The following is a 27,255-nucleotide window of genomic DNA, read 5'->3' on the forward strand; positions in this document are numbered from 1 at the left end:
AATTGTGGTGGCCATGAAACCTTACCGTGGTTTATCGGTTTGATATATTAGCCTTCCTTTATTCTACTAAATACTTCCATATCTGTCAAGTGGAAATCAACGGTGCCAGTATAGAAATTGCATTTCTGTTCTTCAACACAGCCAGGAGGAATTTGATAGGTGTCAGGTTTTGCAAATGAGGTCAGAGGTAAAGGTTTAAAAAACAAATCGGCCGCATATCCAAAGATTGGCAATTGTTGGTGACAACTGTATATAGCATTGTTGTATTTCACAGTGAAATTGACTGGATGATGCCCATTGATGTTGTAGAGTGAAAAGAGAAACGCCTTTCTATCTTCTCGGCGAATACATGGATAACCTACAGTGATGCAATAAAACAGTGAATTCTTTAAGGAGCTTAAATCAGACCATTACCAGAGGAATATCCTATACTCTCTTGACACAACTGAAGCCGCCAAGTTCCCAAATTTTGCTAAATATCGCACTGTTTGAGAAAATTTCAGCATTCCTGAGAAAGCCTAAATGATACCATCATTATCCAGCAAAAAAATAAAAGAAAAATATATAAAAAGAAAAAAAGAAAAATAAAACTGGATAACGCTCAGTAAAAATACAATTTCTAAGTTTCTAAAAGTTTCCAATGGATCAATGAAAAATTATAAATCTGTTTCCTTAAATTGTTTCGGTTTAGGAGTGCTTGATAATCTTATTATCTCAAATCTAGGAGTTAAAAAAGATTATATTAAGATTAAGCTGCCTATCATTGACGTAAGTAACGTTTTACTTACTCGTCCACGATACACTGATGTATGCTCCAAAAACATATTCTCCGACTTGTGCGATGGTGACAGTTGGCCCTTTGTTGTCACATCTGCTGTGAAATTGAGTTGTATTCCACCCATGTGACAGCGCATGGTAACATCTTGTCCAGTTGCTAGTCTTATTATCACTAATAACGGGCTCAAGGAACTGCTGCAAATCATGTACGAAGGAGCTACTTGCCGTTAGGATAACAGAATCGATATAGGCTTGAAAGGAAAAGAAGAAAACGAAAGTTATACATACATGCATGGCTAGATGACTAAATTTAAAAGAAGGCAAATTTACTCCGCCTAGATGGCTAAAAGGTCCAGGGTAAGGTAGCTCTGGACTACCTTTAACCCGTTAACTCGCATGAGTGACCAAGACAGAATTTCTCCTTACAATATCGATACATTATCAAGCAGACAATTGAGGAGAATAAAGAAAACTATAAATTAGGGGATTATTAGTCGATCCAAACCCAAATTCTTCCAACTAACATCGCAAGAATTGTATGGCAGACAGTAAAGAGAATTATTTATGAGATCTTGGGAGTAAAAGGGTTAATTTTTTCCATACAGCTCTCTGGTATCCATTAACACTTTACTCTGTGTTGTAAAGTAAATGAAATGAGTTTCCCAAGGAAACAAATAAAAACACCCATGACAAGGGATACAGCTTTCACCCGGACCTTGTCACCTGGAGCCCTAGGTATTGCTAAACTTTGCTGAGATAAAATAGGGCGGGCTATGTACAAATACACGTCTTAATTTATGTAGACCTGAGTTAAACACATTAAGATCTTCAAGATTGAAGAAGTTAAGCAAGCGGCTCACGCTATGTTCGATATCATGGAAACTTACAACTTGTCACGGCATAACGGAAATCATAATTGCATTACCAAATAGATTGTTCCGGAGAACTGAACCAAGCGCTTCCTTATACAGCTCTAGTATCCGCATTAAATGACCAAGCTTTGTGGAAATTCCCAGAAAGAGCCACTCTTCAGAACAACTTATATGATTATAATTGTACATGTAATTGGGTTACTTTTATACCTGAACACGATCTTCCATCACCAGAATATCCATTTTTACACGTGCAGTTATAAGAGCCAACGGTGTTGATACATTGGGCATTTACGTCGCATTCATGAGTGCCGGAGACACATTCATCGATATCTGAACAGAAAGTAGTAATTGAAAGTGTCTCAATCGATGGAACTCTTAAATGGAATGCAATCATTAGTAAGCACGAACAGACAATCTTAATACATCAAACCAGTTTTGAGCAGACACCTTCTATTTCCATGTCACAGTAAAGTAAAGCGGCCTTTCCACTCCTATTTGGATCCAACCAATATTTGCTGCTTATGGCTGCTTTGCCTTCACTCATCTTTATTTCCCGACACGACTCTGCGGGCATCTCTGGTACGGATCCTAAAGGAGCTGTGAGAGAAAACCCAAAATAGTCATACAGCACAGGCATTAATTATAACAGATTATTCATCCTATAAAATGAACTCCAATTTGACTTTACATTTGATACGTACCCCTGTCAAAAAAACGTATGTGGTAAAACCGAGCGAGGTCTGGTTGAAAATTTTCAGGTTTTGCCTCTTTGGTCCGGTTGTTCAGTTCACAGGACTTTTCTCCAACTACGTAGTTATAACTCTGACATCTGATTTCTCTTTCGCAGCTGATGTCACACTCGTGGATGGCTGATACAGAAAACTTTTTAAAAACAAATCCCCGCAGGGCCATTCCAGCTATGTTTCTCTCTTGTTTGCACTGTGCATCAACAAATGCAACGTCGATTAAGAAACCAACGACGAAGAACCAGGTCACAGTCCAACTCATTTTGTTACTTAACTGAAAAAAACGACACAGTTAAAAAAAAAAGTCAAACAAAAAGTAAAATAAAAGTTGTTATTATCCAACTGCACATAGTAGAGTACAAATAAAACACGAATAGAGTACAAATATCCTGCGATATTGTACGGTTATTTGGACAGCCGGTTATTTTGTGCTGTTAAAATACCTGTTTGACCAGTCGGCTGCGCGCGCTACGTTTCTCTATCCGCTTTGCTTTTCCCGTCTTATGAGAAATGAACAGGAGAACAGGACTCAACAGAAGAAAATAGCAGTTGGATAATAAATGACCTATTAGACGTTTTGGTTTGTAGTATCGCTGAGTATTTTTACTCGTTTTTATTTTGACTCGCCTACAGGCTCGTCAAAATACGGCACAACTCGTAAAAATACTCAGCGATACTACAAACCAAAACGTCTCATAAGGTATATTTATGACCCAAGTGCACTAACTAGAGTGTAAATAACGCGCGAGTCGAGTACAAACAGTCCACGCTATTGGAAAGTTGGTTATGTTAAGATAGCAACAGTCCACATGAAAATGCTAAAATATCGTGTCAAACCAATTATACCCTTACTTTCTAATTTGATAAATGAATTACTATTGTAATTGACCCTGGAAATAAGCCAACAAGTTTCAATTTATCACGCAATGTTAACGAGATAAATTAAGCTGAAGCCCTTACGATCGACGAAAACATTTTCAAAAGTGTACTCCATAAAAAATTTTTTACCAAATTAATACGCAAAATTGAACACAAAATAAAAAATTATATAAGAACAGTGTTACTAACCAGAGTAAAAAATAACGCGCGAGTCGAGTACAAATACTCCGCGTTATTGGACAATTGGTTATGTTATGATAGCAACAGTCCGCTTGAAAATGCTAAAATATCGCACGAAGTAGAAAAAGTTATAAAAAGACAAATTACATTTTCATTTCTCTGGAGCTTATCTGTTTTTAATAAGCTTTAAGCAATACTTCCGGCTGAGTACTTTTCAGGAGGACAACTTTTGATTTCAATTTTTTCTGTAAAAAAAAAAAAGAAAAGAAAAAAACAGGTGGTAAGTAGGAGTGATGGTGCATGATTCATTCAAAAGATTTTTTAAGAGATTTGCAGCACCCCATACAGTGACTCTGCATTTTAACTCTGACAAAGCTAACAAATTCATCAAGGCGACCTCGAGAAATTCTCGATGGTTTTTAAGAAGGAGTGTAACTATCCCTGTATTCTAGCGCGCTCGCTTTTCACATCCCGTTTGTTAGTTCGTGGTAATTCTAATAAAAAAAATGCTAAGAGATTGTAAACTGTAGTTTACGATCTCTTAAAAATACATGTGCAAAATTGATTCGACGACTATGGAGTTTAGCAGCTTGTTCAATGGAGCCCGACATGTTAACAAAAACATTTAAAGAAGTAGCTTACAAAGATTTTCCCTACCTTTTAAAGGAAATTCGCTTTTGGAGCATGTTAGCCCCCGGGCTCAGGCGGTCAACTGTGAAAAATGGAGCCGTGCTATTAATTATTGAGTAGTTGGAAGTGTTACAACTATAGCTACAAAACAAACAACTTTTGAGGTGAACTGTAACTCTCGTATCTTGCTTCCAGTTCACCTGTGTAAAATTACATCAGCTACTATCAGCAGGTAATTTTTGCTATTCTATCTTTGCTGGTTAGTTATATATATTTAAGTGACCATTCTTGTATCAGCCACTTTAAAAAACTTAGATAAGAATAATATTTTTGAAAAACGTGAGAAAGTCGAACTCCTAAAAAACGCTACAAATAATACCTGGGTAGTTATTGGTTTAAAAATGTTAATCAGGTCATTAATAAGGTTTTCGACCCACGCAATGATGTCGTGCCGTTTGCCTGATAGGATGATTAAAAAACAGTCTCAATCGGGTCGACCGTTAGCCGTAGAACAGCCAAACATTTTAGACATTGGGCGTAAAAAATGACAAATTTTAACCGTTAGTCGTTAATTATAAAAATGTTTCCTTTAATCACAAAAGAAGGAAATTAATCGTTAGCCGTTAAATGGCCAAAATTTAACTGTAAGTCGTAAAAGCCATAACCCCAAAGCAGGTTATGACAAGTGTCAAACCGATTATACCCTGTCTTCCCAATTTGGTAAGTGAATTACTATTGTCAGCGATCCTAGAAATGAGCCAATAAGTTTCGATGTATCACGCAATGTTAACGAGATAAAGCAAAATTGAACACAAAATAAAATTATATAAGAACAGTGTTACTATTCCACCTATGTTCCATCCCGCGGTGAGGCCAGGAAAACTATTTCTAGTTGTGCATGTGTACATGTGAAAGAGCAAAACGTGCGTTTATGTTCTCCCCCATGCGGTTGGTTTTATGCCGTGTGATGTGCCCCTAAAATAACCTGTGGGGTGGACATAACCCTGTCGAGAACATGAATACCTCTGCATGAAGTTACAGATTTGCTAAATCTTCCTGTAGACGAATGATGATCATCAGCAATACAATAATATAAATTGTAGAAAATTTTGTTGTAAAAAGGAAATCTATTTTCAGAGTGGAGACATACATTGTCGGTTATGATGAAGTTTCTCACAATTGGGCGTAACTGCACAATTAAGAAAGATGAATCTTGGAGATAATCTTGGTTCACAGAGTGAAGAACACACTACGTCAGTTCTAAAGAAGTTCGTAAAAAAAAACATGCGTAATTGGAAGATTAATTCAGTATATTTAAAAACTATTCTTCGATGTGTGGTTACTAAGCCGCGAAGCCGACTGATAACGGGAACTGCAGCAAATCGCTGCCGAGCGTATTATTTGCCTTTAGGGTACTGAACTGGAAGACAAAACTTATTCAGACACACATTACATTTCTAGAACAAGAAACGTCAGATCAAAAAAATTTTCTCTTTACTTTGGCGGTCTTAAAGTAGTAGGCTATGTAAACCTGGAATTTCAGGGTTTTTGATTTTTGCACTTTCAGTTCTCTGTTACCAATTGACACCCTTTTTTCACAATTGGAATGTAAAGAAAATGTATTGTCATTTCCAAGAACACATAGGAAAATAACTGGGTATCACTAGCGATGGCTTCAACCCGAAGCCCAGAGCATCGCTAAACTTGGCCAAGAGAAAATAGACCGAGGAATAAGTAAAATTATGTTCAGCTTACCGTCTCAAAAGCACCAAATAGTACACGTCTTTAGCTTACTCAGGGATGTTTAAATAACGCTAAAAATAAAGTTAGGTCGTTCTGTTCGGTTTGTTGGTAACGTTAGTGTTGTGAATAAGTCGTTTGTATGGTGCCGGTAGTAGTTGAAACCTATTGGGGGGAGGGGGGGGGGGCTGTTTCAAGTCAGTAAACCAGCTCTCCAGATGTCAGTCGTTCAAAGTAGTTAGTGTTGTGTTATCTGAATGTATTAACAGAGAAACTCAACCAAGTTTACACAACCTTGGGTACCAATTTAATTCAATAAGATTTTTCCGAAACTCATTTAAATTACTAAGGCTGTGCAACGACTCCTTGATGATACGACCACGAACAGGGTGGCCAAAATATTTACGGCCTGGCCTTTAAACAGTCCAGAAATTAAAGGTATGTTTTCATCCTGCACTAGCTTGTTGTCTGAAGAATCCTGTTCACGTGACTATCGCAAGTTCTTCCCCTTCCCCCTTTCTTCTCCTCGTAGTAAACTGGATACTCTTTGGTCACGTTTACTCGATGTGTACACAGCTGAAGAAGTCCGCGTTCAACCCTCACGCCAGTAGTTCAGGTCGAATGTTTAAATTTTCGATTGTTTCCTCAGGTAAACAGTAAACAGGATTGACAGGTTTAACCTCGGAAGATCCTAACAGAGACAAACCTGCTAAGCCAAACAGCGTGTGGAACGGATCGACCTGCAAATGTGAAAAGACGACGAATTTAAAACCACGTAGCATTTAGAAGAAATAAAATAACCTTTATCGCTAGATTACATCATTTCATGGACCTCCTCTAGGGAATCAACACATTCAGGTACGGTGTTTGTGTCTTCCTTGTCTTACGTAGGACATTGAGTAGGATTGCGGCCGACGCTACGATTGTAATGTTTCAATCGACACTTTGGTTGGATCGGATATGTCATCACTTCCTTTTGGATGACAAGTTACGCGGAGGTAAGTTAACATTGAGTAAAATAGAAATTTTGCAGTATGTGCAAGACAAAGAACTGCCTGATGGAAGCTTACAAAACGAACCAAAGAGAAGCTTTATGGTGCTTTTTTCATATTCGTTTCGTTTTCCTTTCTCATTGGCTCAAATTCCGCTAAATCCCTAATTTTCACGAGTCCTTCCTTTATCATTCAATTTGTCTCTTATATTATAAAAAAGATAGTCACCCAGTTCTACCTGGTCAACGTTCAGCCTTACCATATCACCCGGTCTATCAGCAAATCCACCCGTCTCTTCATCCTGACAGGCAAGGATGTAACTCTCTAATTTGTCCTAAAACACAAATACGTTAAATATAACAATTATAACAGCTGTCTCGCGGAAAAGCATCAATGTTTATACTGTCTGGCTGACTGACTAACTGACTTTCTTTTTCCCATTCGCTCTGACGAAGGGCTAACTCTCGAAAAGTCAGCTTTAGAAACCCTTCACCGTTTTCAACCTACAATATCAATTCAATTGTAAGTCCAGTCTGTCTGTCTGCCTCAGTTTGGTCTGTCTGTCTGTCAGTCTGGTCTGTCCGTCTGTAAGTCTGGTCTGTCTGTCTGTCTGTCTGACAGTCTGGTTGTGTCTATACCTTATCTATCCAATGTAATTTTCCGATGATCTTGAGTGATGCCAACACCCACCATGAGTAACAAACATCTGGGAGTTTCTCTGGACGACCTAGAGTGAATTTAAAATAAATATCTTAGCTTTCCCTTTTCTATGTTACTAGAACACCAAAACAAAACACAAGTGCCGATTTTTTCTCTTCTTCCTGACCCTATCCCTTCCTCCAATCAGAACAAAAGAAATAGGGAAGAAGAATCTTCATTAATTTTTTTAGTTTGGAAAACACATGGTTGAGATAGTGGCCTGAATTTAAGGTCCAATCATGGCGAGTTGTAAGGCAGAACCATTGCTATCTTGGATAACTATTGACAATATTTTGAGAATTGTTCTTTAACCTCCCAACTGGGTTTTCTGCAATCTTAAGCTCTTATTTTGAAAAGAAAAAATACTCTGACAAGATTTGAGTCACAGTTCCAGCATACTGAATGGCAGTCCTACCCGTTCCAATTACCCTGCGGCCATCACACAGTCAAGTGCCTGTCACTCACCATTTAAACCACCAGATGGCAGTTGTCGCTCACAAAGCCACCATCCTAACATATCAGCATTCACATGATGGAGAGAGTCAGCTATGGCAAAAGCACCAAGACAGCAATAAATCTGCAAAGAGAAATGGTTGAATATGCATTACACCTGCCGCTTCATGAGTGTAAAGAAATAAAACACAAGTTAGCCTTCATTCAAGTTCTTAGAGTACAGGATATGTTGACCAAACATAAGATCAAGTTTCATCCAAAGTTTGTTCAGTGCTGAGAGATATCCCATCCTTGCATATGGAGGTGGTGTAACCAAGAGGTTACGGTGTTGTAATTGAAATCCTGTTGACACAGATTTACTCAAACCAGTTTGTAACTCAATCCACTTATTTCTAAGCTGTTCTGAGTTCAACTCCATTTCTGTAATGTGACTTAAGTCTTCTCCTCTATCTCATTCCCATTGAATTTTAAACAACTGTATGATCATGTGGAAATTTTGACTCTATTGGCTCTGAAAAGTCCCTTTTGCAAAGATATCTATGGTTACATAACTATATATGTATATATATATTTTGTATGTGGCAAATATCTAAAGTAATGTAAAATCAATGACAACTGTACTACCTGCCCTGAGTGTGACTCTGATCCTGGTCTGCAACCGAAGCCACCGTCAAAATTCATACATGACAACACATATTCAACAGCCTTTGGTACGTTTACTGCTTCCAGGTGGCCCTGATGAAAGACAGAGATAACTTGTAATCATAATCATGAATATGTTTGTTCAAAAATGCAAGCTTTATTCACAGTTACAGTGTTGAGAAAACATGATTGCCTCAAGCTTTCCACAGCACAGGCAAGAAGTAGTTCTTAAATACTCAGAAAAATAAATCAAATTGAAGAATTTGTATCAAATTACACAGACCTACCAGCAACTTTAAGCTAGCCAAAGCACAAAATGAAAACCTTGTATCAACTTCCCCTGAAGATTAGAAAAAAAATCCACATAGTTACATAACAAATGGAAGCATCATCATCTCAGTTTAATAAGTCTTTATCTAAGGTTAATAAGAAACCCACAAAGATAATATGAGCTTAGCACCAGAGGTGCAAATTCTAATGATGAATAAACCAAGTTTAACATGTATCATATATTTTAAAGGGTTACAGTTTCATAAAATAATACAACACCTTTATGGTATAACAGTTTCTAGCGATACCTTAAAATGCTGTAAAAATTAAAAAACAAGTTAAAACCAAGTCTCCAAGCTTTTGCCAATCAATGATTTCATCTAGGATCCGATAATGATAATATTACCAATGATCAGCCAAAGCTCTCAAAAACTGAAAATGAGTCAAAACTTGTATTTAATTTTTAAAGTAATTTAAGCCTCACATGAAACTACATGATATTTTACCATTTTGAAATGCTACTGAAGGACAACATGACATGATTATGTAAAACAACATCTTTAGTTACACAGGAAATAGTTCAGCTGGATTTTCAAGATAACCAAGTAAATGTTTAAACTAACCCCACTTGTCTCCTACAAATGATCCATCAGCTTGCTGAAGCTTTGATACATAGTCCACTGTTTTATTGACATCTATTAGTTCAATGCATCCATAAAGTGATAAAACCTAGAATAAGGAAGTAATAAATAGAAATGACCTTCAAGCTCAAGGAATGGAAAGGTAGAATTAAATGCCTTTGGATAAAGTAGTGATAATTTTAGATGTTATCAAACAAAAGAATAAAACAGAAAAGATTGAAGAGCAAATATTATAGAATGTAAGCTAGCTTACAGTTTCTAGAATGAAATTAAAACTGGTTGAAAACTTAAGTTTAGAGTGATGTCATATGTTCAATGTTTATATCTTATAAGATGGAACAAGCAAGAGATGACACTATGGAAATGACCTCTCTTGAGTTCCATTCCCTGAAAATAGTTTTTACAGAAATTACAGCAGGCTTCAAAGATAAGCCCCAAGTGAGCAATTAACATGACATTGAAGAGAGTGTTTATGAAGTGTTTCAGTCCAGTCCCCCATACCTGGATGGCACTTAGTGTGTACAGCAGATGAGGGTCATGGTTATGACTGGCACTGAATCCACCATTTTCATGTTGACAAGACTTGACAAACTCAATGATTTCATCTTTCTCCATCATATCTTGCTTGTTCATAAGAAACATTGATGTTAGACCCCAGTACACTCCACTCATGCGTAAATATTCTGTAATACAGTACTCCTAATGGAAAATCATCAAAATACTGTTACTAAATAATCCATATATAACCATATAATCCATATATAACCATATATATAAAGGCAGTCCAGTACTAAGAACGTTGTTGGTTAAGGTGACTTAGATCACACCAATTACCTAATTTTTCAAAGTCGAGGGAGGAGCTGTTTGTCCATAACTTTTTTAAGTCTGGTTTCTAAAAATTGCTGTGTCAGCTTTGCTGAAATATTTAAGGCTGGTTGATTCAAGTAGGGTAGGAATTGCTACATTCTACTTGGTTTTTTATTATTTAATGTATAACTGTATAAAGATGACAAAAAAGATAAGTTAATATGTTATCTTTTTAACAACAAAAAAATCTTTATTATAATATTAACTTTTGTTACTTACATAATGAAAATTATCCCAGCCTGCACATGGCTAAGTTTAATCTAGGACACCTTGGTTTTATCAACTATGATGATGATGTAAATTTACTGCTTTAAAAAGTTTACAAAGCTGATGTTTTGAGCATTAGCTCTTTGTCCTGTCTAGGCAGGCAATGGTCAACTGCTAATTTTAAAAGTAATTTCCAATTGACATAAACAGGAAGGAAAAGGGTAAAGTTTTTCTTGTTTGTTTCCTTGTTTTCTTTGAAACAGACATCACTGACCCATCAGTCAGTGAGTCAGGAAGTTAGTCAGTAGTTCAAGTCATCAATTGGTCCAGAGGTTAGTCACCTGTTCAGGCAGTCAGGAAGTCAGTCAGCCATAGGTCAGTTGTAGGTCAAATAGTCAGTTAGTTACTTGTTCAGGATTGTTCATTTGGGCAGTTGGTCAGTCATTAGGATAATTGTTGGTTAGCTATTCAGGAGGTTAGTGAGTTGGTTAGTCAGTCATCAGCCAGTTGTGAGTCAAATAGTCAGAGAGTCAGTCAATTATTTCAGTGATCATTTGGGCAATTGGCCAGTCAATAAGTTAATCATTAGTCAGCTATTCAGGAAGTCAGTGATCAAGTTGGTCAGTCAGTCAGTAGTCAGTTGTAGGTCAGATAATCTGAGTGAGTTGGTCACTTATTCAGGAAGTCAATCAAGAAGTCATTGGTCAGCTAGTCAGTCAGTGAGTTGGTCTGTCAGTCAGGCAGTCATTCAGTGAAGAGCCATCTTTAAAGATATAAGGTAAATTCTTTTCTGTAAGCTTTTGTACTAAAATAGTGCTGAAAGTTTCTGTCTCCAAGTCTCTCAAATATGATTTCAATATGAGTAAAAGAGCTTTAATGGGGTGCAGCAAATGAAACCTTTAGTGGAACAATGTGACTTCGTAGTGGAACGATACGACGACGTTTTGGAACGATGTGACTGAAACTTGTAGCAAAATAGCCATCGAACAAAGCCCATTAAGTGAGTCAATCAATCTATCAGTCAGTAAGTCAGTTAGAATACAATCTTCCTTAAAAAATTTAACATATCCATCATCTCACATACATAGTCGTCTTTCTTCTTCCCATATGCTGCAATAAAATCAGCGTGCTTGTTCAACACCAGTTGTGTTGGCGAATTAGGAGGGAGTTTGACATCTTTCACTTGAGAACCCTAAAAAATCATCAACAGAGAGTGGACTAAATTTACACATTCATTTCAATGATTCGTTTTAACAACATTCGTAATCATCTATACGTTTCATTTTGATGCTATCCTTTCACAAACTGTGCATTTACTACGAGCAGATCGATGGGGACAAATATGGTCTTCGATCCCCTAATCTAACGCACGAGAAGCTCGTATGAATTTCTCAACGGCTAAACAAAAACACGTTTCAATAAAATAAATCTCCAAAGAAACGAATCATTAAAATCGCTCACCATTTTCAGAGATAAGACAAAATGTTACAGCTGTTTGATTAATCAAAGCCATTTCTTCGTCGCCATCTTGGATAGTAATTCCGCTGGTCAAATTGATTTACAGGGAACTTTGCGGGATGCCAGTAGTTCCCAGTATCTTCGCTAACTGCGTGTGGCTGATCAGATTCGCGCGGGGAATGATAAATTAAAGTGGAGGAACTTAAAAGGTCGGGAGACGCTAAGTGATCTTTGCGACGAGCCGCTATGGTGTGTACCAGCTTCAAAACAAGTCACAGCGACAGTTCGCACTAACTCACCGTGTACGACTTATTGCTGCAACAGATGTTAGTCGCAGCGATTTGCACCTGCGAGAATCAAAAAGTTTGAAATCCGAACTTGGTTTTTTTTTATTTAGTTGCATCACAAGTCCGCTTGTTACTGTTTTGGTACTGTCAGGAGAAATTGGTTCTTAGTCTCTCTTCCTGGGTGAAAGGATTAAAGTTTGTTCTTCATGTTACGTGGACTCAATGCTGCGAGGACTGGAACAGGACAGTCAAAGGTGGCAACATGAATACAGGAGGAGAAATTATTAATTTTTTTTTCTGGGCTTGGTTCATATGAGGTTAAAAAAATATCGACTAGATGTTTTAAATGTTGGAAATTCTGTTTTCAAAGCTAATGTGTTTTTTTTTACGATTAATTCCAAATCATTTACATTTACTTTATGATTGTTGAGTTACTCCATTACTTTTTGTAATAAATACTGAAAGTCCAAGCTTGTCTGTCTTACTCCATTTGTCCATCGAACAAATTAAGTTAAGATTAACTGCTTTTCTGTCCATGTTTATATCAAGCTGATTTTAATGACTTCCTCCGCACTTTTTCGTCTGATAGTTCTGCTTTCACATTCTTGGTAGAGTAAACTCCGTTTACTTGATTTAGTATTTTTACGTTCTTTTCCTTTTCGTATGAAGTGTGATGAGCATGAATTCGTTCGCTGAACACTATTTTCCTTCATTCCCTTCACGCTTAATCGACTGCCCTTACTATGCGCCTGAATTGGCGTAAAGGACGATTTAGGATAATAATCTTCACTTTCTGATTGGCTTGATCACCATCAAAAATTTCTTCTCTTTTGAATTCGGTAAGATGAGGGCATTTTCGCGGTGCTGATTCCATACTGCTTCGCTTTGTGACGACTCGATTGGTAAAATGATAAAAAACAAAAATGTACTCACATGTAATACGGGAAAAATAAAAGCGAAGATACCACGAGATAAACTTACTAAATACTGAGGGAATATACAAGACATGAAACGCTCGGAGGAAAAGGTTTACGTCGACGCAAAATAAAACACTCTGCTAAAAAGGGGCGTGAAAAATGATATAGTAAGAGTGGCGTTATTTACATAAAGTGCGAAAATAATGATGGAGAAAAGAGACGTAGGAAAACGTAAAGAATACGTGTAAATCCCCCACTCTTGACAAGTAAAAAGTATTACACATTCGCCATAAAAATACTTGTTTCAGCTGGCGATTCAAAAAGGAACTGATACAGTGTTCCAAAATAATCGGATATATTGTTTACTGTTTGCTTATTGGTGATTTTCCCGTCGACGTCAGTAACAAAGAACCACTTAGTTTGCAAGCATTATGAACACGTCAAAAAGTTATGATAATGACGTCAGCGATTGCCTTGTTTTTCAAGTTTTGTTTTTTCCACTTGGACGATTGACATTCGAAATCATGGATAATGTTTGCCCGTGGGAATTTATTAGTCTATAGATGTTTCGTGAAAATAAACGAAAAACGAAACAAAGGAGAAAAAGTACGAACTAAAATTAAGTTGACACACTACACTCGCGATCGACACTCGCAAGCATCGGCTACTCGGAGGTGATTAGTACTTGTTAGTCACTAAACTAGCCAATCAGCTCACGTCAAAAGTACCATTTATCGAAGTAGTATAACTAAAAGGAATGAAATTGGTGAAAGCGGCAAAACTGGAGAACTCGCTGCTTCGCGGCTATTTCAATACAGTCAAATTTATAGTAAGCGGTCACCCACAGGGTGACTGCTTAATACAAGTGGACAGGTTACATAGAATAGGAGTACTATAAAACTTAGAAAAAAACGACATTTCATGCTATAATAGACAACTTAATGTACAAAACTAACACAAAAGCACTACTAACTTTTATTTAAAATTTGATTAGAATTGACTTGGGAGTTTATTCTTAGTTTCATTTAGTGGTTGCGCTCTAAGTGACCGTTCAATACAAGTGGAGGAGGTGACCGCTTAATAGAGGAGAAAATTTAATAGAGGAGAAAATTTTCGGGACTTTAAGAGCGACCGCTCATTACCGGGTGACCGCTTAATACGATGTTGCGTATACAGGTTCGACTGATTTCTCTCACCTCCACTGCGGTGAATAATTATTAAATGTTACGTCATTTAACCATATTAGGGCAGCGGAACGCGTAAACATGTGAAGGAATTACAAGATAGAGCAGGACATTACAATAACGGAAAGCGAGAAACAAAATAGCCCCTTTGATTTTTTTTTGGGTCGTTTATTAGGCATCAGATGTTTTAGTTAGGCATCAAAAACATGTGAATTGCTTCGTTTCAGAATTTTTTTCGGTTTTCTCACATGTTTTGTGCGATCGATACGATAGTCAGATAAGGCTATAGAATGTCATTTTGAACTCCAGGAGCCAAAACACTGGAAAAGAGTAATCCCTCATTCGATGGTTTTACTCATAAAACGACCTGTCATTTTGCTCACTGCTCGTATTTTTCCTTACCCCGTACGTGGAAAAAAATTGCAGAGCAAAGGAAAAAAGTTAAAATTACTATAGATGAAAGGGTGTATAAAGTCAAAATGTTCGGTGTTAAGATGGTCTCAATGGGGTTAACCGGCCTTTCGGCGTGAAAATTGACGAATTTCAACCGTTCGTTGTAATAAGTTAACCATACAATTTTCCTTTTAAGTATTAGAAGGACAGACAGAAATACATTAACCGTTTAGCCGTAAAATGGCCAACATTTCAACTGTTTGCTGTAAACGGTCATCTCCCCATTGAGACCCTCTTTAATTACTTTTATTTCGCAACTGTTATTATTATTTCGTAATTATTATTATCACTATTATCATTATTACTATTATTAACTGACTGATCATAATGAAAACTTTCTGTCATGAACAATAACTGAAAGTTTGTCCTGAGTGTGTCTCTTTAAACTAAGTCAGTACCGGAGAGCATGCTTATTTTAAACAATAATCTCAAATATGGAAGCACTTTAAAATATCGAGCGGGCATTAAGATCATACAAACTGCATTTCTTCTCTGCCTCCGCGAAATTTCACTCCGATGGATGTTTTCAGCGCTGATGCCTTCCTTCTCTTCTTGAAACTCTGCTGTTTCGTCAGATTTTCCCTTTTGCAGAAAAAGCGGTGGCCATGACCTCCCGCGCTCTCTTTTACCTGATGAATCCACTTTCAAATGTTTGCCAGAGGATGCATCATTTCTTTTGGACTTATCGCGGCCAAGGTTCTTCCATTTCCTTGGGAAATTAGGCGACAATGGTTTGCGTTGTCTTTTACTCTTAACACGTTCGCTTCCTCTCCCTTCTGCTGATCCACCGCCGTCGTTTAGCGTAATACAAGGAATAACGAACGTTTCGGAAAAACTTTCTTCTGTTTGATTGTTCTGATCGCCATCAAAAGTTTCCTCTTCGTTTAGTTTGGTATGATGACATTTTTGTGAGGAAAGTGGTGACCCTGATTCCATACTTCGTTACTTTATGGAGACTCGATGCAGTAGTTAAATAAGGGGGGTAAGTTTTTAAAGGAACTGTGGTGCTGCGTCGGTGGTAGAGTATAACAGGGTAATTGGTATAGTATCAACTAAGTTGATAATGTAAATTGACCACCGTAAAAAAATTTCACAACTTACGTTTCAAGCGTTAGCCCTTCGTAAAAGCGAATGGAGGAGGTGTAGGTTGTGTGCGTGTTTAAATGTAGAAGATGGAGCTACGCTTTTGGTGGGAACATGACTTGCTTTTCTCGGTACACTTTCAACTCAATTGATAATACGAAATTATCAATGGTGAAATGGCTGCTGTTCCAGCTGGTGTTTGAAGAATTAATCGCCGAAAATAAAATAATTATAAGTACGCACGAACCGAGAGATGTTTTTGTAAATGAACACACATTTCTCAAGAGTGATTTTTCTTGTTGACGTCACTGAGAAAGAGGTGCGCTTCTCTGTGAGCGCCACAGTAACAACGTTCATTGGAGTAATATTGACGTTTATTTTTAGTATTTTGCCTTTTTTGGATATTTATCGGCGAGATCACCGGCTATGAAATGAAAAAGGAAATATTTTGTTACTAATATCTTGAATTTCTTTCTTTTACCAAGTGAACAGATCGGACCTGGTGCCGCGGTGCAACAGATTCATCAAAAATCGAAATAAACGTTTAATACTATTGGAATGTTCTTTCAAAATATCATTGGAATGTTAGGATTACATCACTTTCTGGAGGGTCTCAATGAGGTTAACTGTTAGCCGTAAACCGTGACAGTAAAATAAAATTAGCCGTTACGGTAAGAATTGACAAATTTTAACCGTTAGTCGTTGAAAAAAGGTTAACCGAAAAAAAATTCCGTTAACGTTGACGAGAATGATCGAACCATTAGCTGAAAAATGACCAAATTTTAACCGGTTGCCGTAAAGCCATCACCTATATGAGAACCTTTTATTGTGTCTATGCGACGGACAAGAGCTAACCACTCAGACATAATGAGAACACACCGCGCACTTCCTGAACCTCCCCTCCCCTCCCTCTTTCTCTGTTCTAACAGAGATAGGGATAGTCAGGTGATGAATAAGGGTAAAAGGTTGCATCTGGCAAAGAAAATATCATAAACAGCAAATGTGAGTGACAGCGTGTTAATCTGTTTCCGTTTGAATTCCTCTTATCCTGGGAATTAATTTCCAATCAATCATTTTCAGGGTTGAAAAATTCTCAGATGATAAAAAAGTTAAGCCAGAAAAAGTACAAAAATAAAACTTTATCCACAAGTGCAAACGTTATACAGACTAATGGATTTTTATGTACATCTATATTTTTTTTCCACTGGTGATGAGAATGTCTTTAACACCGATACAAACATCTTTGCAGTACGGGAGACCAAAAGTAGCTGATTCTTCAGTCTCCAGTAGATCTTCTGTTTGATATCCAGTATTCATATCAGCAAAGACTAATCGTGTTCAATCTTTTGAACAGTTTTAACACGTATGTGGTTCATCTGCCAGTGATCGGTGTGTTTAATCATTCAAGTAACTCCTTTCCTCGAGTAATCAAAAATCCATTATCCTTTGAACAGAAGTTCACAGCCTGAATGCTCGTATCACACAGTCTGTTCACAAATGTTGTCGCTCCTGCCTGTCACGCCTACCTCAATGTCACGCCAGCGTGGAATCATCGTAAGAGACGCTAGTAGATGGAAAACGTTTAATCCGTGGGAGGACCTTCTCCAATCTCGTAGAAAAGACTCCGTACATCCAACATGGAGGCCAGCTCAAGAACTTGTTTCTCTATGCTGCCGTTGAGAAGAATTTCCTTTGCAGGTAATCTTGGAAAACTTTTTGGGTAGAAGTCTGAACCCTAAAGAAAGGGAAAACAAACACAAAGGAGAGCACAATGAGCTCATTAGAATTATCTGAGAGAAAACTACAGACAAAAAACTTTGTAAAAATTAAAACAAAAAACACGTAGACTGGGATATCGATATCATAAAGCACTTTTCGACGAGTATCGTAACACCAGAACCAAGTTATCATAACGGCCAATCAAATGAAAGAAATATACCCTTGATAACCAATACGAACTCAAAGTAAAGCCAAAAAAAAATTGCCCAAAGCGCAGGAAAACGCGGGTGACCAAGTTATGTAGTTTTCCATATGAGTACTTGATAGAGTAGAGCGAGTTTTATGGACCGATCACAGAGCAAAGAAAACCAAAACTGATGCAATTCCGGTTTCCTTTGAAAATGAATTAAAAACTGCTCTCTGCTCGCATGAATTCTATTTGGTAAACTGAGTCAAGGGAAGATCATTCGTTTTTTCCTAAAAACACATTTCGACAACATTTCAGTGGCTAAATTCAAGACTGAAAAGCTGTTCCATGCCCAGATCGACTACCCTACCTTAAATGCTCGATGAAGATGCATTGTGTAGAAACAGAAAATATAACGGAGAATCATCAGCCGAAGAAATTCGTCGTCAAGGAATTGAATAAACACAACATCTGTCAAAGGAAAGAAAAAGATTATCTTGCATTCCTTACTCTAAGTAATCCAAAAACTTTTTGAAGAAATGTGAGTATTACTGACAGATTCAAATTCTATGAAACAAAAAAACGAGAGAAAGAATTCAAAAGAAATTCTACAGTAAATACCCCAAGATCTTAATACTGGATCTAGATAAAAACGTATGTTATCGGAGACATAGTAATTTCTAAGATCTGTCTACGTATAGGGAAATGTGTCAATCGTTTTAAGCACGAGCATAAGAGATAGAAAAAAAAAAAGTTCCCACGAATATTCGAATCCCAGATTTAGGGGTCTTGTGCTTTATCACTGAGCTGCAGAGAAACCAACTGCGACTGAAGAAATAACTAGATTCAGATGTGACATGCGTCCTGCATACTGCTACGAGCTACGATCAGTAATTTCTAATGCGTTATGACAAAAGAAAAGAGATGTCAGAAGCAAAGAGATGATAAATTTTGAGTACAGTCGTCGAGTAAAGAAAAGTGAGTTCTCATCTTATCTTCGACAGTATGTCAAAATTTGGGAATATAAAATAAATAAAGTTCCAATTGCAAAGTTTAGACCAGTTTCCAGCAGTGGTTGCACTCAGGCGCCTCCGACGACTCACCGACATATCGAGACCAATCGTAAAATACTCGAAGGATGTCGTTCATTATTCGTCGAACTTGCCGCTGACAGCTATCCCACAAGTCACTGCGAAGATCGGCAATGCTGCTCACATAGCAGAAGGCAACCAGCGGATTGAAGAGGAACAGAGTGAAGAGACTCCCCTTCCGACTTTGTTCTGTAAAGTAAGTAATCCGAGAAACAGACCGTGCACAACCTCGCAGACATAATTTAAATATTCAGGCAAATTATAGGACCGTAGTAACGAAAGTGTAAAAAATCCATTTACGAAAAAGGAGGCTAGAGTCCAAACTCCGTAGGAAATATGAACCACAACATTGGGCTGAAATAGAAACTCTGTAACTACTTAAAATGCCAAACAAAGGTGTAACAAATTTACGCGAACGAAAGCTCATAAACAACAAAACTAAAACTCCGCGAAAACAAACTAAAAGTACGTGAAAATGTTCACGTCAGTTTTCCAATGTCAAGGTTAGAGTTCTTTGACGTGATTGGCTAATTTATGAAATCGCGCGCACCGTGCGTAAATACAAAAAGAATACAAAGGGGGGAGAGGAAGAGAAAAATTGCTACTTGAAATTTAAAAACGAAAGAGATTTTCTACAGAAAGGCTTCTTGCATAAATTGGCCACCAAGTCAATTATAACAAAATGCTATTTGCCAAAAAATTGATTTTTTCCAGTATCTGAGCAACTGCGCGCCTACCCTTCCCCTAACCCATCATTAGGGCCTCACTTGTTATCAGTTGACTGGTGTTGAGTTAGGGGAGGGGTAGGTACGTAGTTGCTCATATACTGACATTGATCCAGAAAAAATTTATACTAACTACGCTTGTAACTTCTGTCCATCATCGTTCTTTCTGTTTCTCCGATGTTATTGAAATGGGACAAACCCTACCTTGCATTGTAGTAGGAACAGTAATTGGTGACATCAAACAGACCAGCGGTTGTCCAAATAAACTTGGAAAATACTGTAGAAGAATAAAAAATCTCTTTGTTACTAGAACAGTCGTATTAACAATTGGACGAAACCATCGAATGAAATAATGTTAGCGATAGTAATGCGCGCAGACTTGATTAATCTCAGTTTTCTACAGGTTCGAAACAAGTAAGCACGGGACTTTTAAAGAAAAAGTGTTTCTTCTTTAAGTGAATAAAGACCCAAATTTATTTTTTGTTCCCCCATCATAGAATAAAAAAGAAAACAGTTACAAACTATTCTTCTAGAAAAAGGTAAATAGTTTTTCAACAAGGTTGAAAAGGTTGAGTCTCTGGATATAACAAATCGAGGCCTTGTGTACCACCGGGAATGGTAGTATTGAGCAAGAGAGTGATTTATTGGGTGCAACCGTGCAATAAAAGTTTATGGTTTAAGAAAGATAAAAGGGCACCACATAGAACTTACCCTGAAAGCATGACTGTTTGAGCTGTCTACTATTACCACAAGAGGCTTCCTACTAAAGGGCACAAGGTCTTCTGGGTACAAGCTAGAACAAGTCAAAAGATGTTTGCAATTAATTTGCCACGTGCGAAGACAAAGAAAAAAAATACCTGACGAGGATGGAACATACGAGCCTCTGACTACCGTTAAGATGCCCTATCGACGAGCTGACGAGACCACACCGACCTAATATACTTATGCACTAATTTTAACTAAGTTACAATCATCGTTTTCCACTCTGAAAAAAACATCCCTCTACCCCTTATACAATGTTGAAGTCCATACCTTTTTCAATATCTTTAAAAAGAATTTTATTTCAAAAGGTGACAAAAATGTGAGAACATTTCCCTTCTTTTATGAACCAATTAAACTGTTCGGGTTAAGCCAAATACATTTAAACAAACTAAAAATTTCCTTTGAACATTTCATTTTTGGGGGTGAGGTCGTGAGGCCGTGAAAAGTGAGTCCAAAAGCGATTCGTGTTCACTAAAAAAATATATAATATAATAATTAACAATTATGGAAATCACTCAACGCACCAATGAACATCCTTCAGGTTTGTTCTCGTTCGTCTCGCTGCTTCCTCGTTTGATATTTTTTTGTGGCTCATAGCGACACCTCCCTGTTCGTAGGGACCTGACGAGATAGAAGGATCTCCTCAGAAAAGAATCATGTGAGCAATTTTTATGGTAAGCGACCAGTTGATTCTTACAGGTCTTTGGAAGCGCAAGAGAGCTGGGAACGAGTCACGAGTCATAGAAGCAGACATTGCAGGCGATGATGAAGCACCTTCCGGAGTGAAAAGACTGGAACGAGTTGAAAATGCAACTGACGTGTTCTTACCTTCTTCTCCAGCTTTCGCGTTTCCAAAGTAACCATCACCGGACACATAAACCAACATGACGCCATTGTTTGGAAGTTCCTTAAACAAGGATAGTAGCTTGAACATTAAGAACATTCATGTGATTTCTCTATTAATCTCATCTTTCTCTATTAATGTGATTAAACATCACATTAGAAACCTACATCAGTCCTCGGACGCTTCATAGGTCATGTCAGTTTAAAACTTGTGGTTTTTAGTGTTTAGACAAAATCATCGTCGAGGCCTTGAAGCGCAAGTGTGAGGGCAAGTTTTTTTTCTTCCTTACATGTAGGCTTCGAGAAATAGTTGAAAAACACGTAAAAACACCGTGTGAAAGGGTTGACTTTTCTCGCATCCTTTCAAATGCTTTCCGTGAGACTTAAAAATGGCAAATCTTAATGCCAATGAAATAAGAATGAAAACCACGAGAAGGCCGAGTCAACATTTTACCTGATTTGCGTTCAGTTGGATTTGGTAGGTTAAAGAAAGAAAATATCATAGAGTGTCTATAGCTAATCAATAACCAGCCAATGTAGTATTGAGGTTTGATTCTGCATGTCTCAGACTCGCCAGTAGTAAGTGAATACTCACCTTAATACCACAGGCCAGAAACACATACAACTGAGTCAGTGTCGGTTTATACAGGAGATATTTATGAGGATTTGGTCGCTTGGAAGACGATCGCTCCACACCATTGACTTCCTTGAAAAAATCAGCGATATAAAAGAAGATAAATAAAAAATTTGATATTCCGTCCTATCGCGAGCGTGGAACACAGAAAAAAATCCTAATTCCCAAATGAGAAATTGTGCTCCAGCCAATCTCTCATCCGCGCTACCACTAAGACACAGAGAACTCGTTGCTTAACCGGGCCATGTACATACTATGTTCATGTGTAACAAGCGTCCTGAAACGAAATAAGTGTTTGGATTACAACATACTTGATTATCTTGACCCTCAGACACCTCGGTAGAAGTCACCAAAGTACGCGAAGGTGCATCCTCAGGCTCTCGCTCCAGAACTTGCAGCATACGAAACATGTCCAAAGTTAACTCGCTGAATTTTACCTGTAAAAACAATAACGTGAGAAGCAAATTTTTAAAAGAAAAATGCGCCAAGTGAGCGTTTATCGGATTGATGTGAGATTATGTGAAATCTTCAAAACTTTGGCTTATTCAGCTCAAGAGAAATGGTACTTAAGGTTCGAACCCAAGATCTTTGGATTCCGCGCTCCGATGCTGTGCCACTGGGCCACAGAGACTTTACAGAGAGCGAGCTCATTGCTAGGTGCATATGTGACACGCGTCTGAAAAAGAAAAAATTCAATGAGATACCTGCTTTTCACAGTTTCCCACAATAATAATTTCTTGTAAAGATAACGATGTGCCACTGACCGGTCTCTGAGGAGGAATCTCCTGGAGAAGATGCAACATACAATACAGTAAATGGTTTGTGCCATGGGGTAATATTGGATCGTTTAGTCTGATCGTCCGTGTGAGAGACTGGGTAGTCCTGATCGAGCTCACTCAGGTTATGACTTCTATCAAGGCTGTCGAGAACTCAGTCTCCACTATGGGCAACAGTCCTTCTCAAGACTACCCTCACCCGGACAATCAGAATTTATGCAATCATACAACAAATGAATTACTACCATAATTATAATAACATGATTTCGAGTACAATTTGGAGCAAAGAAGCGCTCGTAAATTTTTCAAAGACTACAAATTGCACTCGTCGTACAGGCTTTTAAAAGCAATTTTGTTCTCTTTGAAAAATTTACTCCCGCTTACTAACACCAAATTACACTCGAAATAATGTTTTTACCCATACAAAATCAGGCATCTTATTAATCAAATAAACTTTAAAAACACGGACTTCTACAAATAGATGACGATCAAGTTGGTTGATTTACTGGAAAGAAAAAAATGTACAAACGTTTTCTCCCATTCTATGTGATAGAGTGACCGGCACAACATCCGGAGTCATGACCGTTACCAACGAATCTGCCTGTTTAGGAAAGAAAAAACAGGTCTGACCGGAAAATTCGCCATTGGACTTACTTTATCAAGGCTATTAAGTTGTAAAATTAAAAAGGTATCCAATCAGGCCCAAAAGTTGCCATGAAAAGTATAAAACATTTTTGATACCTCCATAAAGGCTGTCACTTCACTGATCACCAACCTCCATTCTTCATCGTCGTCCGCTTCATACACATTAACATATTCCTCGACGTAATGATAAAGCTCCTGGAAAGAGAAACGAGAAATTTTGCTTTAGCGGATTGGGACTCGCTACAGATCAAACATAGGTGGGACTCGGAAACCCTAGAATGACAAGGAGTTGCATAAATTAAAAAATAAAGCACCTGTATCAATTCTTTCACAAGATCCACCTTGTTGAGGAGAAGACTGACGACTATAAAGCGTGCATAGTAACGGAGTTTTTTCACCATCAAATCAGGCCTGAAGAAGTACATACCACAACAATTAATAGTTGCAAGTTTAAAGTAAGAATTTATATATGTAGAAATGAGTTATTTGAATTTGCAATTCAATACAAATATTTTTTAAAACGGTGTAGAAAATGTATGTGTACTTTGGCTTGTCTCACACCTATTTTAAGGGTCTACGAATATCTAATACGGTCCAATATTTCTTAATTAAAAAAAGCTGCTTCTTCTATTTTCACTGCTTGCTTCTTGTACACCTTCCCCCATCCTTCTGTTAAGTTTTATAACAGTATCTGAAACAATACTGCTTGCTTACTTATCTTCCTTGCTTGCCTGACTGTAGTATGCCCTGGATCGAATGGCAGAATAAAACCCAAATGACTCATGAAGGTAGTTTGCTTCACTTGTCCTAAGACTGTAAAGGAAATCGTTAGTAAATAAAAACAAATAGGAAAGCAAAAGAATGAGAAAAGTCATACAACCGGTATAGAGGTCATGTGATCACTGTTGGGTGAGGCTTGTTGGGGGGGGGGGGGGCCTATGTTCTTGATGAGGATATGAGGATATTGCAAGTTACTTGGGTTTCCTAGTTCTTGCTCTTACAACTCTTTCCTTCCAACATTTGCCACACAATGTCACAACTAATCAGTCTCATAACTTCCCGTTCATCTCAACCACCGCTATTTTGATATACTCTATTATATAGCGTTTTAAGTGGAGAGAGAATTTCAACAATTTTTACCCTCCTATGAAATGTAATGTCCTTCTCTGTTTCAGGTTAGGCTATCCTTTGTTTCACAGAATTCTAACAGAAGACCAGCCAAAGTTTCTTCTGAAATCATGCACCTGTTTCCCCACCAGCCCCCTCTTTCCAGAAAAGAGAGAGCATAAACATGAACACCTAACTGATACCACTGTGACCCCCACCCCTTCCCCTTTGCACAAAGAGGGAGCCACATAGAGGTGAGCAATAATCACATGATTACAAATGTAACTGAAGAAATTATACCAATTTCTTTTTGAACAATGCCAGCCACATTTAAGAAGGTATACAAAAGAAAAATGATACTTACTAATAGTGATAATAGAGTTGTCCAATTTTTGATGCAATTTCTCCTATCTGCCATCTTTTAAGGTTATACCGAATATCCAGAATAGATCTAGGAAAACAAAAATACAATTTTACATGGTGATGTTTCAAAAATAAATTTTAAATATGGAATTTTCACTGAACATATTCTTTTTTGGCTGATTTCTGCCAATTGACATGAAGCCAACTTTGATGAGTACTTTTAATTGATTGAGGGTTAAAAAAAAAACTAAGTTGAAGCTTCTTAACAAACTTTACTAACTGCTTTTAATTGCCGCTTTATATCACAAAATTAGACCAATAATACATTCTTGTGAATCCAAGGTAGTGGCTTAATATACAGGAAACATAACTACTATGCAACGTTCATCCACCACACACTCAATCAGGAAATAACTAAGAACTTCTCTACTTGTAAGAAATTACTACAGCCACAGTTGAAAAGGACAAATTGAGTCTTTCAAGTCACTGTAAGGCTTGTGCAAGAAACTAAAATGTACTTCCCTTTACTAACAATTGTGCTACATGCACAGTACCTTCAGGATTGCAAGGTGATCATAACCAGAATTACTTGAATAAACTAACAGTATCGGTGTAGAAAACAACATTTAAATTTTTAATTAATAAAGGTCACTCATAGAGACAAAGCTGATTACCATCAATAAGTTTTTAGTGAGAATAGATGTATCAACACATAATTTAAACCTCTCTTAGTTCATTTCTCCAAACAAAAACCAAATAATTGGGTATATGAAGGGAACAACTTTTAAAAGAACAAAGAATTCTTGGTGAAAGAAGGAAAGATCTCCAGATAAATTTACAACAAGTTGTAACATTTTATTCAGTAAACACATACCTGTGGTTTTGCTGAAATTTCCACAGCTGATAAAATAACAAAGTTTAGGTGTTTAACTTAGTGATGTCAAATTCACAATTAAAATAAGAAAACACGCACCACACTAAAAGGACAAAAATAATGAAAGGTGCATAAAACTTATCATATGTACTTTTAAAAACAATCAGAATGTCACATTCACCCTTGTGTAGACATCAAATGTTCTGCCAAAATGTGTTTGCCAGTGCTTGTGTCCAAACTGGGGCAAGTCTCTGTCATAGATATCAAATTAAAAAATTATTTTAACCTCATAAATTTTCAAAGTTTGCAATAGGGGAGGAACAACATAACCATTATGTCAATGAAGATTAATTGAGGGCACAGTGAAGATAAAAACATAAAGCGTATAATTTTGTATTCATGGAGATCTGCGCCTTATGGAACCCTTTAGCTGTCTCTTAAAATTGAAAATCTCTGAAATTAGATGCCAGTCATTCTTAGGGGGTCAAAAGCTTAACAGTACCCCTTAAAAATCTATCGAGATGACTAACTGCCATATCCGATTTCAATCGTTGTACGATGTTGTTTATTTAAACTGCGCGCGCCTCTAACTTACAATACATGCTTAATCAGGATTTTCGGATAGAGAACAAAGAACTATGTGACTGAGTTGAAGACAAGAACGTTGTTGTAAGGTAATATGCAGAATTTTCCTTAATAGGTTTTTCGTACAGCGATCAGGCTGTAAATAGCCTCGGACCTTGCCCCTATCCCAAAGTCGAACAAATATCGAACATTCTATCACACCACACAAGAAACATCTGTGACGACTCAAGGGTTTAATAACTGATGCTGAGAAAAGTGAAATGACTTTCCTTGGCAGTCAAGAATCACAAATGTACTAATGACTTCGATGAGAAAACAAAGTTAAACTTACAATAAACAAAGCTGACCAAAGGTTACACGCCCTTTTAGCTGCTCAGGTTTCCGGGGAATCAGGGGATGTATTGAGGTAATTTACCGATAATCTTAACTCAGAGAGAAAATCACAATACCTTAGCGCGTTAAAAAGCTGTCGGGATTTTTCCTGCAGCTGGCAAAATTCCACCACGATTTTTCGTTCATCCGCTTTCGATGGAGGAGATTCGTTGTTTACGTCTTCCGCCATTTTTGTTTGACAACAGACTGCTAGCATGTGATTGCCGCGGGCTCAACTGTACTCAAAGTTAAATCTGCTAGCGTTGCGTCATCAGATTGGCTAAGTTAGTTGGTATCTATTTCGTGATATGTGAATATGCAAGCAATCTTCGAAGAAAACAAGGCCTGAAAAAATTCCGGCCTGTACGGGATTTGAACCCATGACCTTTGTTTCTTAAAAATGGAGGTTAAAACGTGCTGGGAATGGATATATTCCACATCTTACGAATTGTATTATTATTTCACCGTTATTCAGTTTTTCCTGTTGATCTCTTTATGCTTTGAGTTACAAGACAAACTCATTTCATTCGTTACCTAGCCAAACAAAAAATAAATGATTATTGTCATTTCTTTAATTTTCCTTTTTCCTTGT

General features: G+C 37.4%; 3 protein-coding genes across 3 annotated transcripts; all 3 read right to left on the reverse strand.

Moving 5' to 3' along the window:
- Positions 1-47: 47 nt before the first annotated feature.
- LOC131772691 (uncharacterized) lies at positions 48-2,660 on the reverse strand. Its single transcript, XM_066164833.1, has 5 exons — positions 2,354-2,660; positions 2,100-2,249; positions 1,860-1,982; positions 789-1,028; positions 48-358 (listed from the first exon to the last, which is right to left on the reverse strand). The coding sequence occupies exons 1-5, from the start codon at positions 2,658-2,660 to the stop codon at positions 48-50; spliced, it is 1,131 nt and encodes a 376-aa protein (XP_066020930.1).
- A 3,439-nt stretch (positions 2,661-6,099) lies between these two features.
- LOC131772649 (geranylgeranyl transferase type-2 subunit beta) lies at positions 6,100-12,137 on the reverse strand. Its single transcript, XM_059088608.2, has 10 exons — positions 12,060-12,137; positions 11,683-11,790; positions 10,026-10,223; positions 9,507-9,612; positions 8,901-8,953; positions 8,596-8,706; positions 7,984-8,095; positions 7,458-7,546; positions 7,079-7,153; positions 6,100-6,567 (listed from the first exon to the last, which is right to left on the reverse strand). The coding sequence occupies exons 1-10, from the start codon at positions 12,060-12,062 to the stop codon at positions 6,427-6,429; spliced, it is 996 nt and encodes a 331-aa protein (XP_058944591.1). The 5' UTR covers positions 12,063-12,137; the 3' UTR covers positions 6,100-6,426.
- Positions 12,138-17,104: 4,967 nt separating this feature from the next.
- Positions 17,105-26,865, reverse strand: LOC131772668 (protein SCAI-like). The gene is made up of 18 exons (XM_059088629.2): positions 26,741-26,865; positions 25,888-25,957; positions 25,707-25,732; positions 24,834-24,920; positions 24,077-24,175; positions 23,677-23,773; positions 23,459-23,557; positions 23,247-23,318; positions 22,646-22,726; positions 22,253-22,378; positions 21,903-22,013; positions 21,293-21,371; positions 20,989-21,085; positions 20,414-20,495; positions 19,907-19,979; positions 18,990-19,166; positions 18,257-18,357; positions 17,105-17,715 (listed from the first exon to the last, which is right to left on the reverse strand). The coding sequence occupies exons 1-18, from the start codon at positions 26,851-26,853 to the stop codon at positions 17,563-17,565; spliced, it is 1,743 nt and encodes a 580-aa protein (XP_058944612.2). The 5' UTR covers positions 26,854-26,865; the 3' UTR covers positions 17,105-17,562.
- Positions 26,866-27,255: the final 390 nt, after the last annotated feature.

The sequence above is a fragment of the Pocillopora verrucosa genome, chromosome 4, assembly GCF_036669915.1.
Source record: "Pocillopora verrucosa isolate sample1 chromosome 4, ASM3666991v2, whole genome shotgun sequence".
Classification (NCBI taxonomy): Eukaryota; Metazoa; Cnidaria; class Anthozoa; order Scleractinia; family Pocilloporidae; genus Pocillopora; species Pocillopora verrucosa.

Excerpts from the sequence above, each read along its gene's own strand:
- LOC131772691 (XM_066164833.1), bottom strand. The coding sequence starts at position 2,660 with ATGAGTTGGACTGTGACCTGGTTCTTCGTCGTTGGTTTCTTAATCGAC. Across the intron at positions 1,983-2,099 it reads CTGTGACATGGAAATAGAAG|ATATCGATGAATGTGTCTCC; the intron begins GTGTCTGCTCAA and ends CTTTCTGTTCAG. Across the intron at positions 359-788 it reads CATCAGTGTATCGTGGACGA|GTTATCCATGTATTCGCCGA; the intron begins GTAAGTAAAACG and ends GCATCACTGTAG.
- LOC131772649 (XM_059088608.2), bottom strand. Across the intron at positions 8,954-9,506 it reads ATTTGTAGGAGACAAGTGGG|GGGAAGTTGATACAAGGTTT; the intron begins GTTAGTTTAAAC and ends TCTAATCTTCAG. Across the intron at positions 7,547-7,983 it reads GCCATCTGGTGGTTTAAATG|GTCGTCCAGAGAAACTCCCA; the intron begins GTGAGTGACAGG and ends AATTCACTCTAG.
- LOC131772668 (XM_059088629.2), bottom strand. The coding sequence starts at position 26,853 with ATGGCGGAAGACGTAAACAACGAATCTCCTCCATCGAAAGCGGATGAA. Across the intron at positions 21,372-21,902 it reads TTCTGGCCTGTGGTATTAAG|GAACTTCCAAACAATGGCGT; the intron begins GTGAGTATTCAC and ends TCCTTGTTTAAG. Across the intron at positions 19,980-20,413 it reads CAAACAGTCATGCTTTCAGG|TATTTTCCAAGTTTATTTGG; the intron begins GTAAGTTCTATG and ends ATTCTTCTACAG.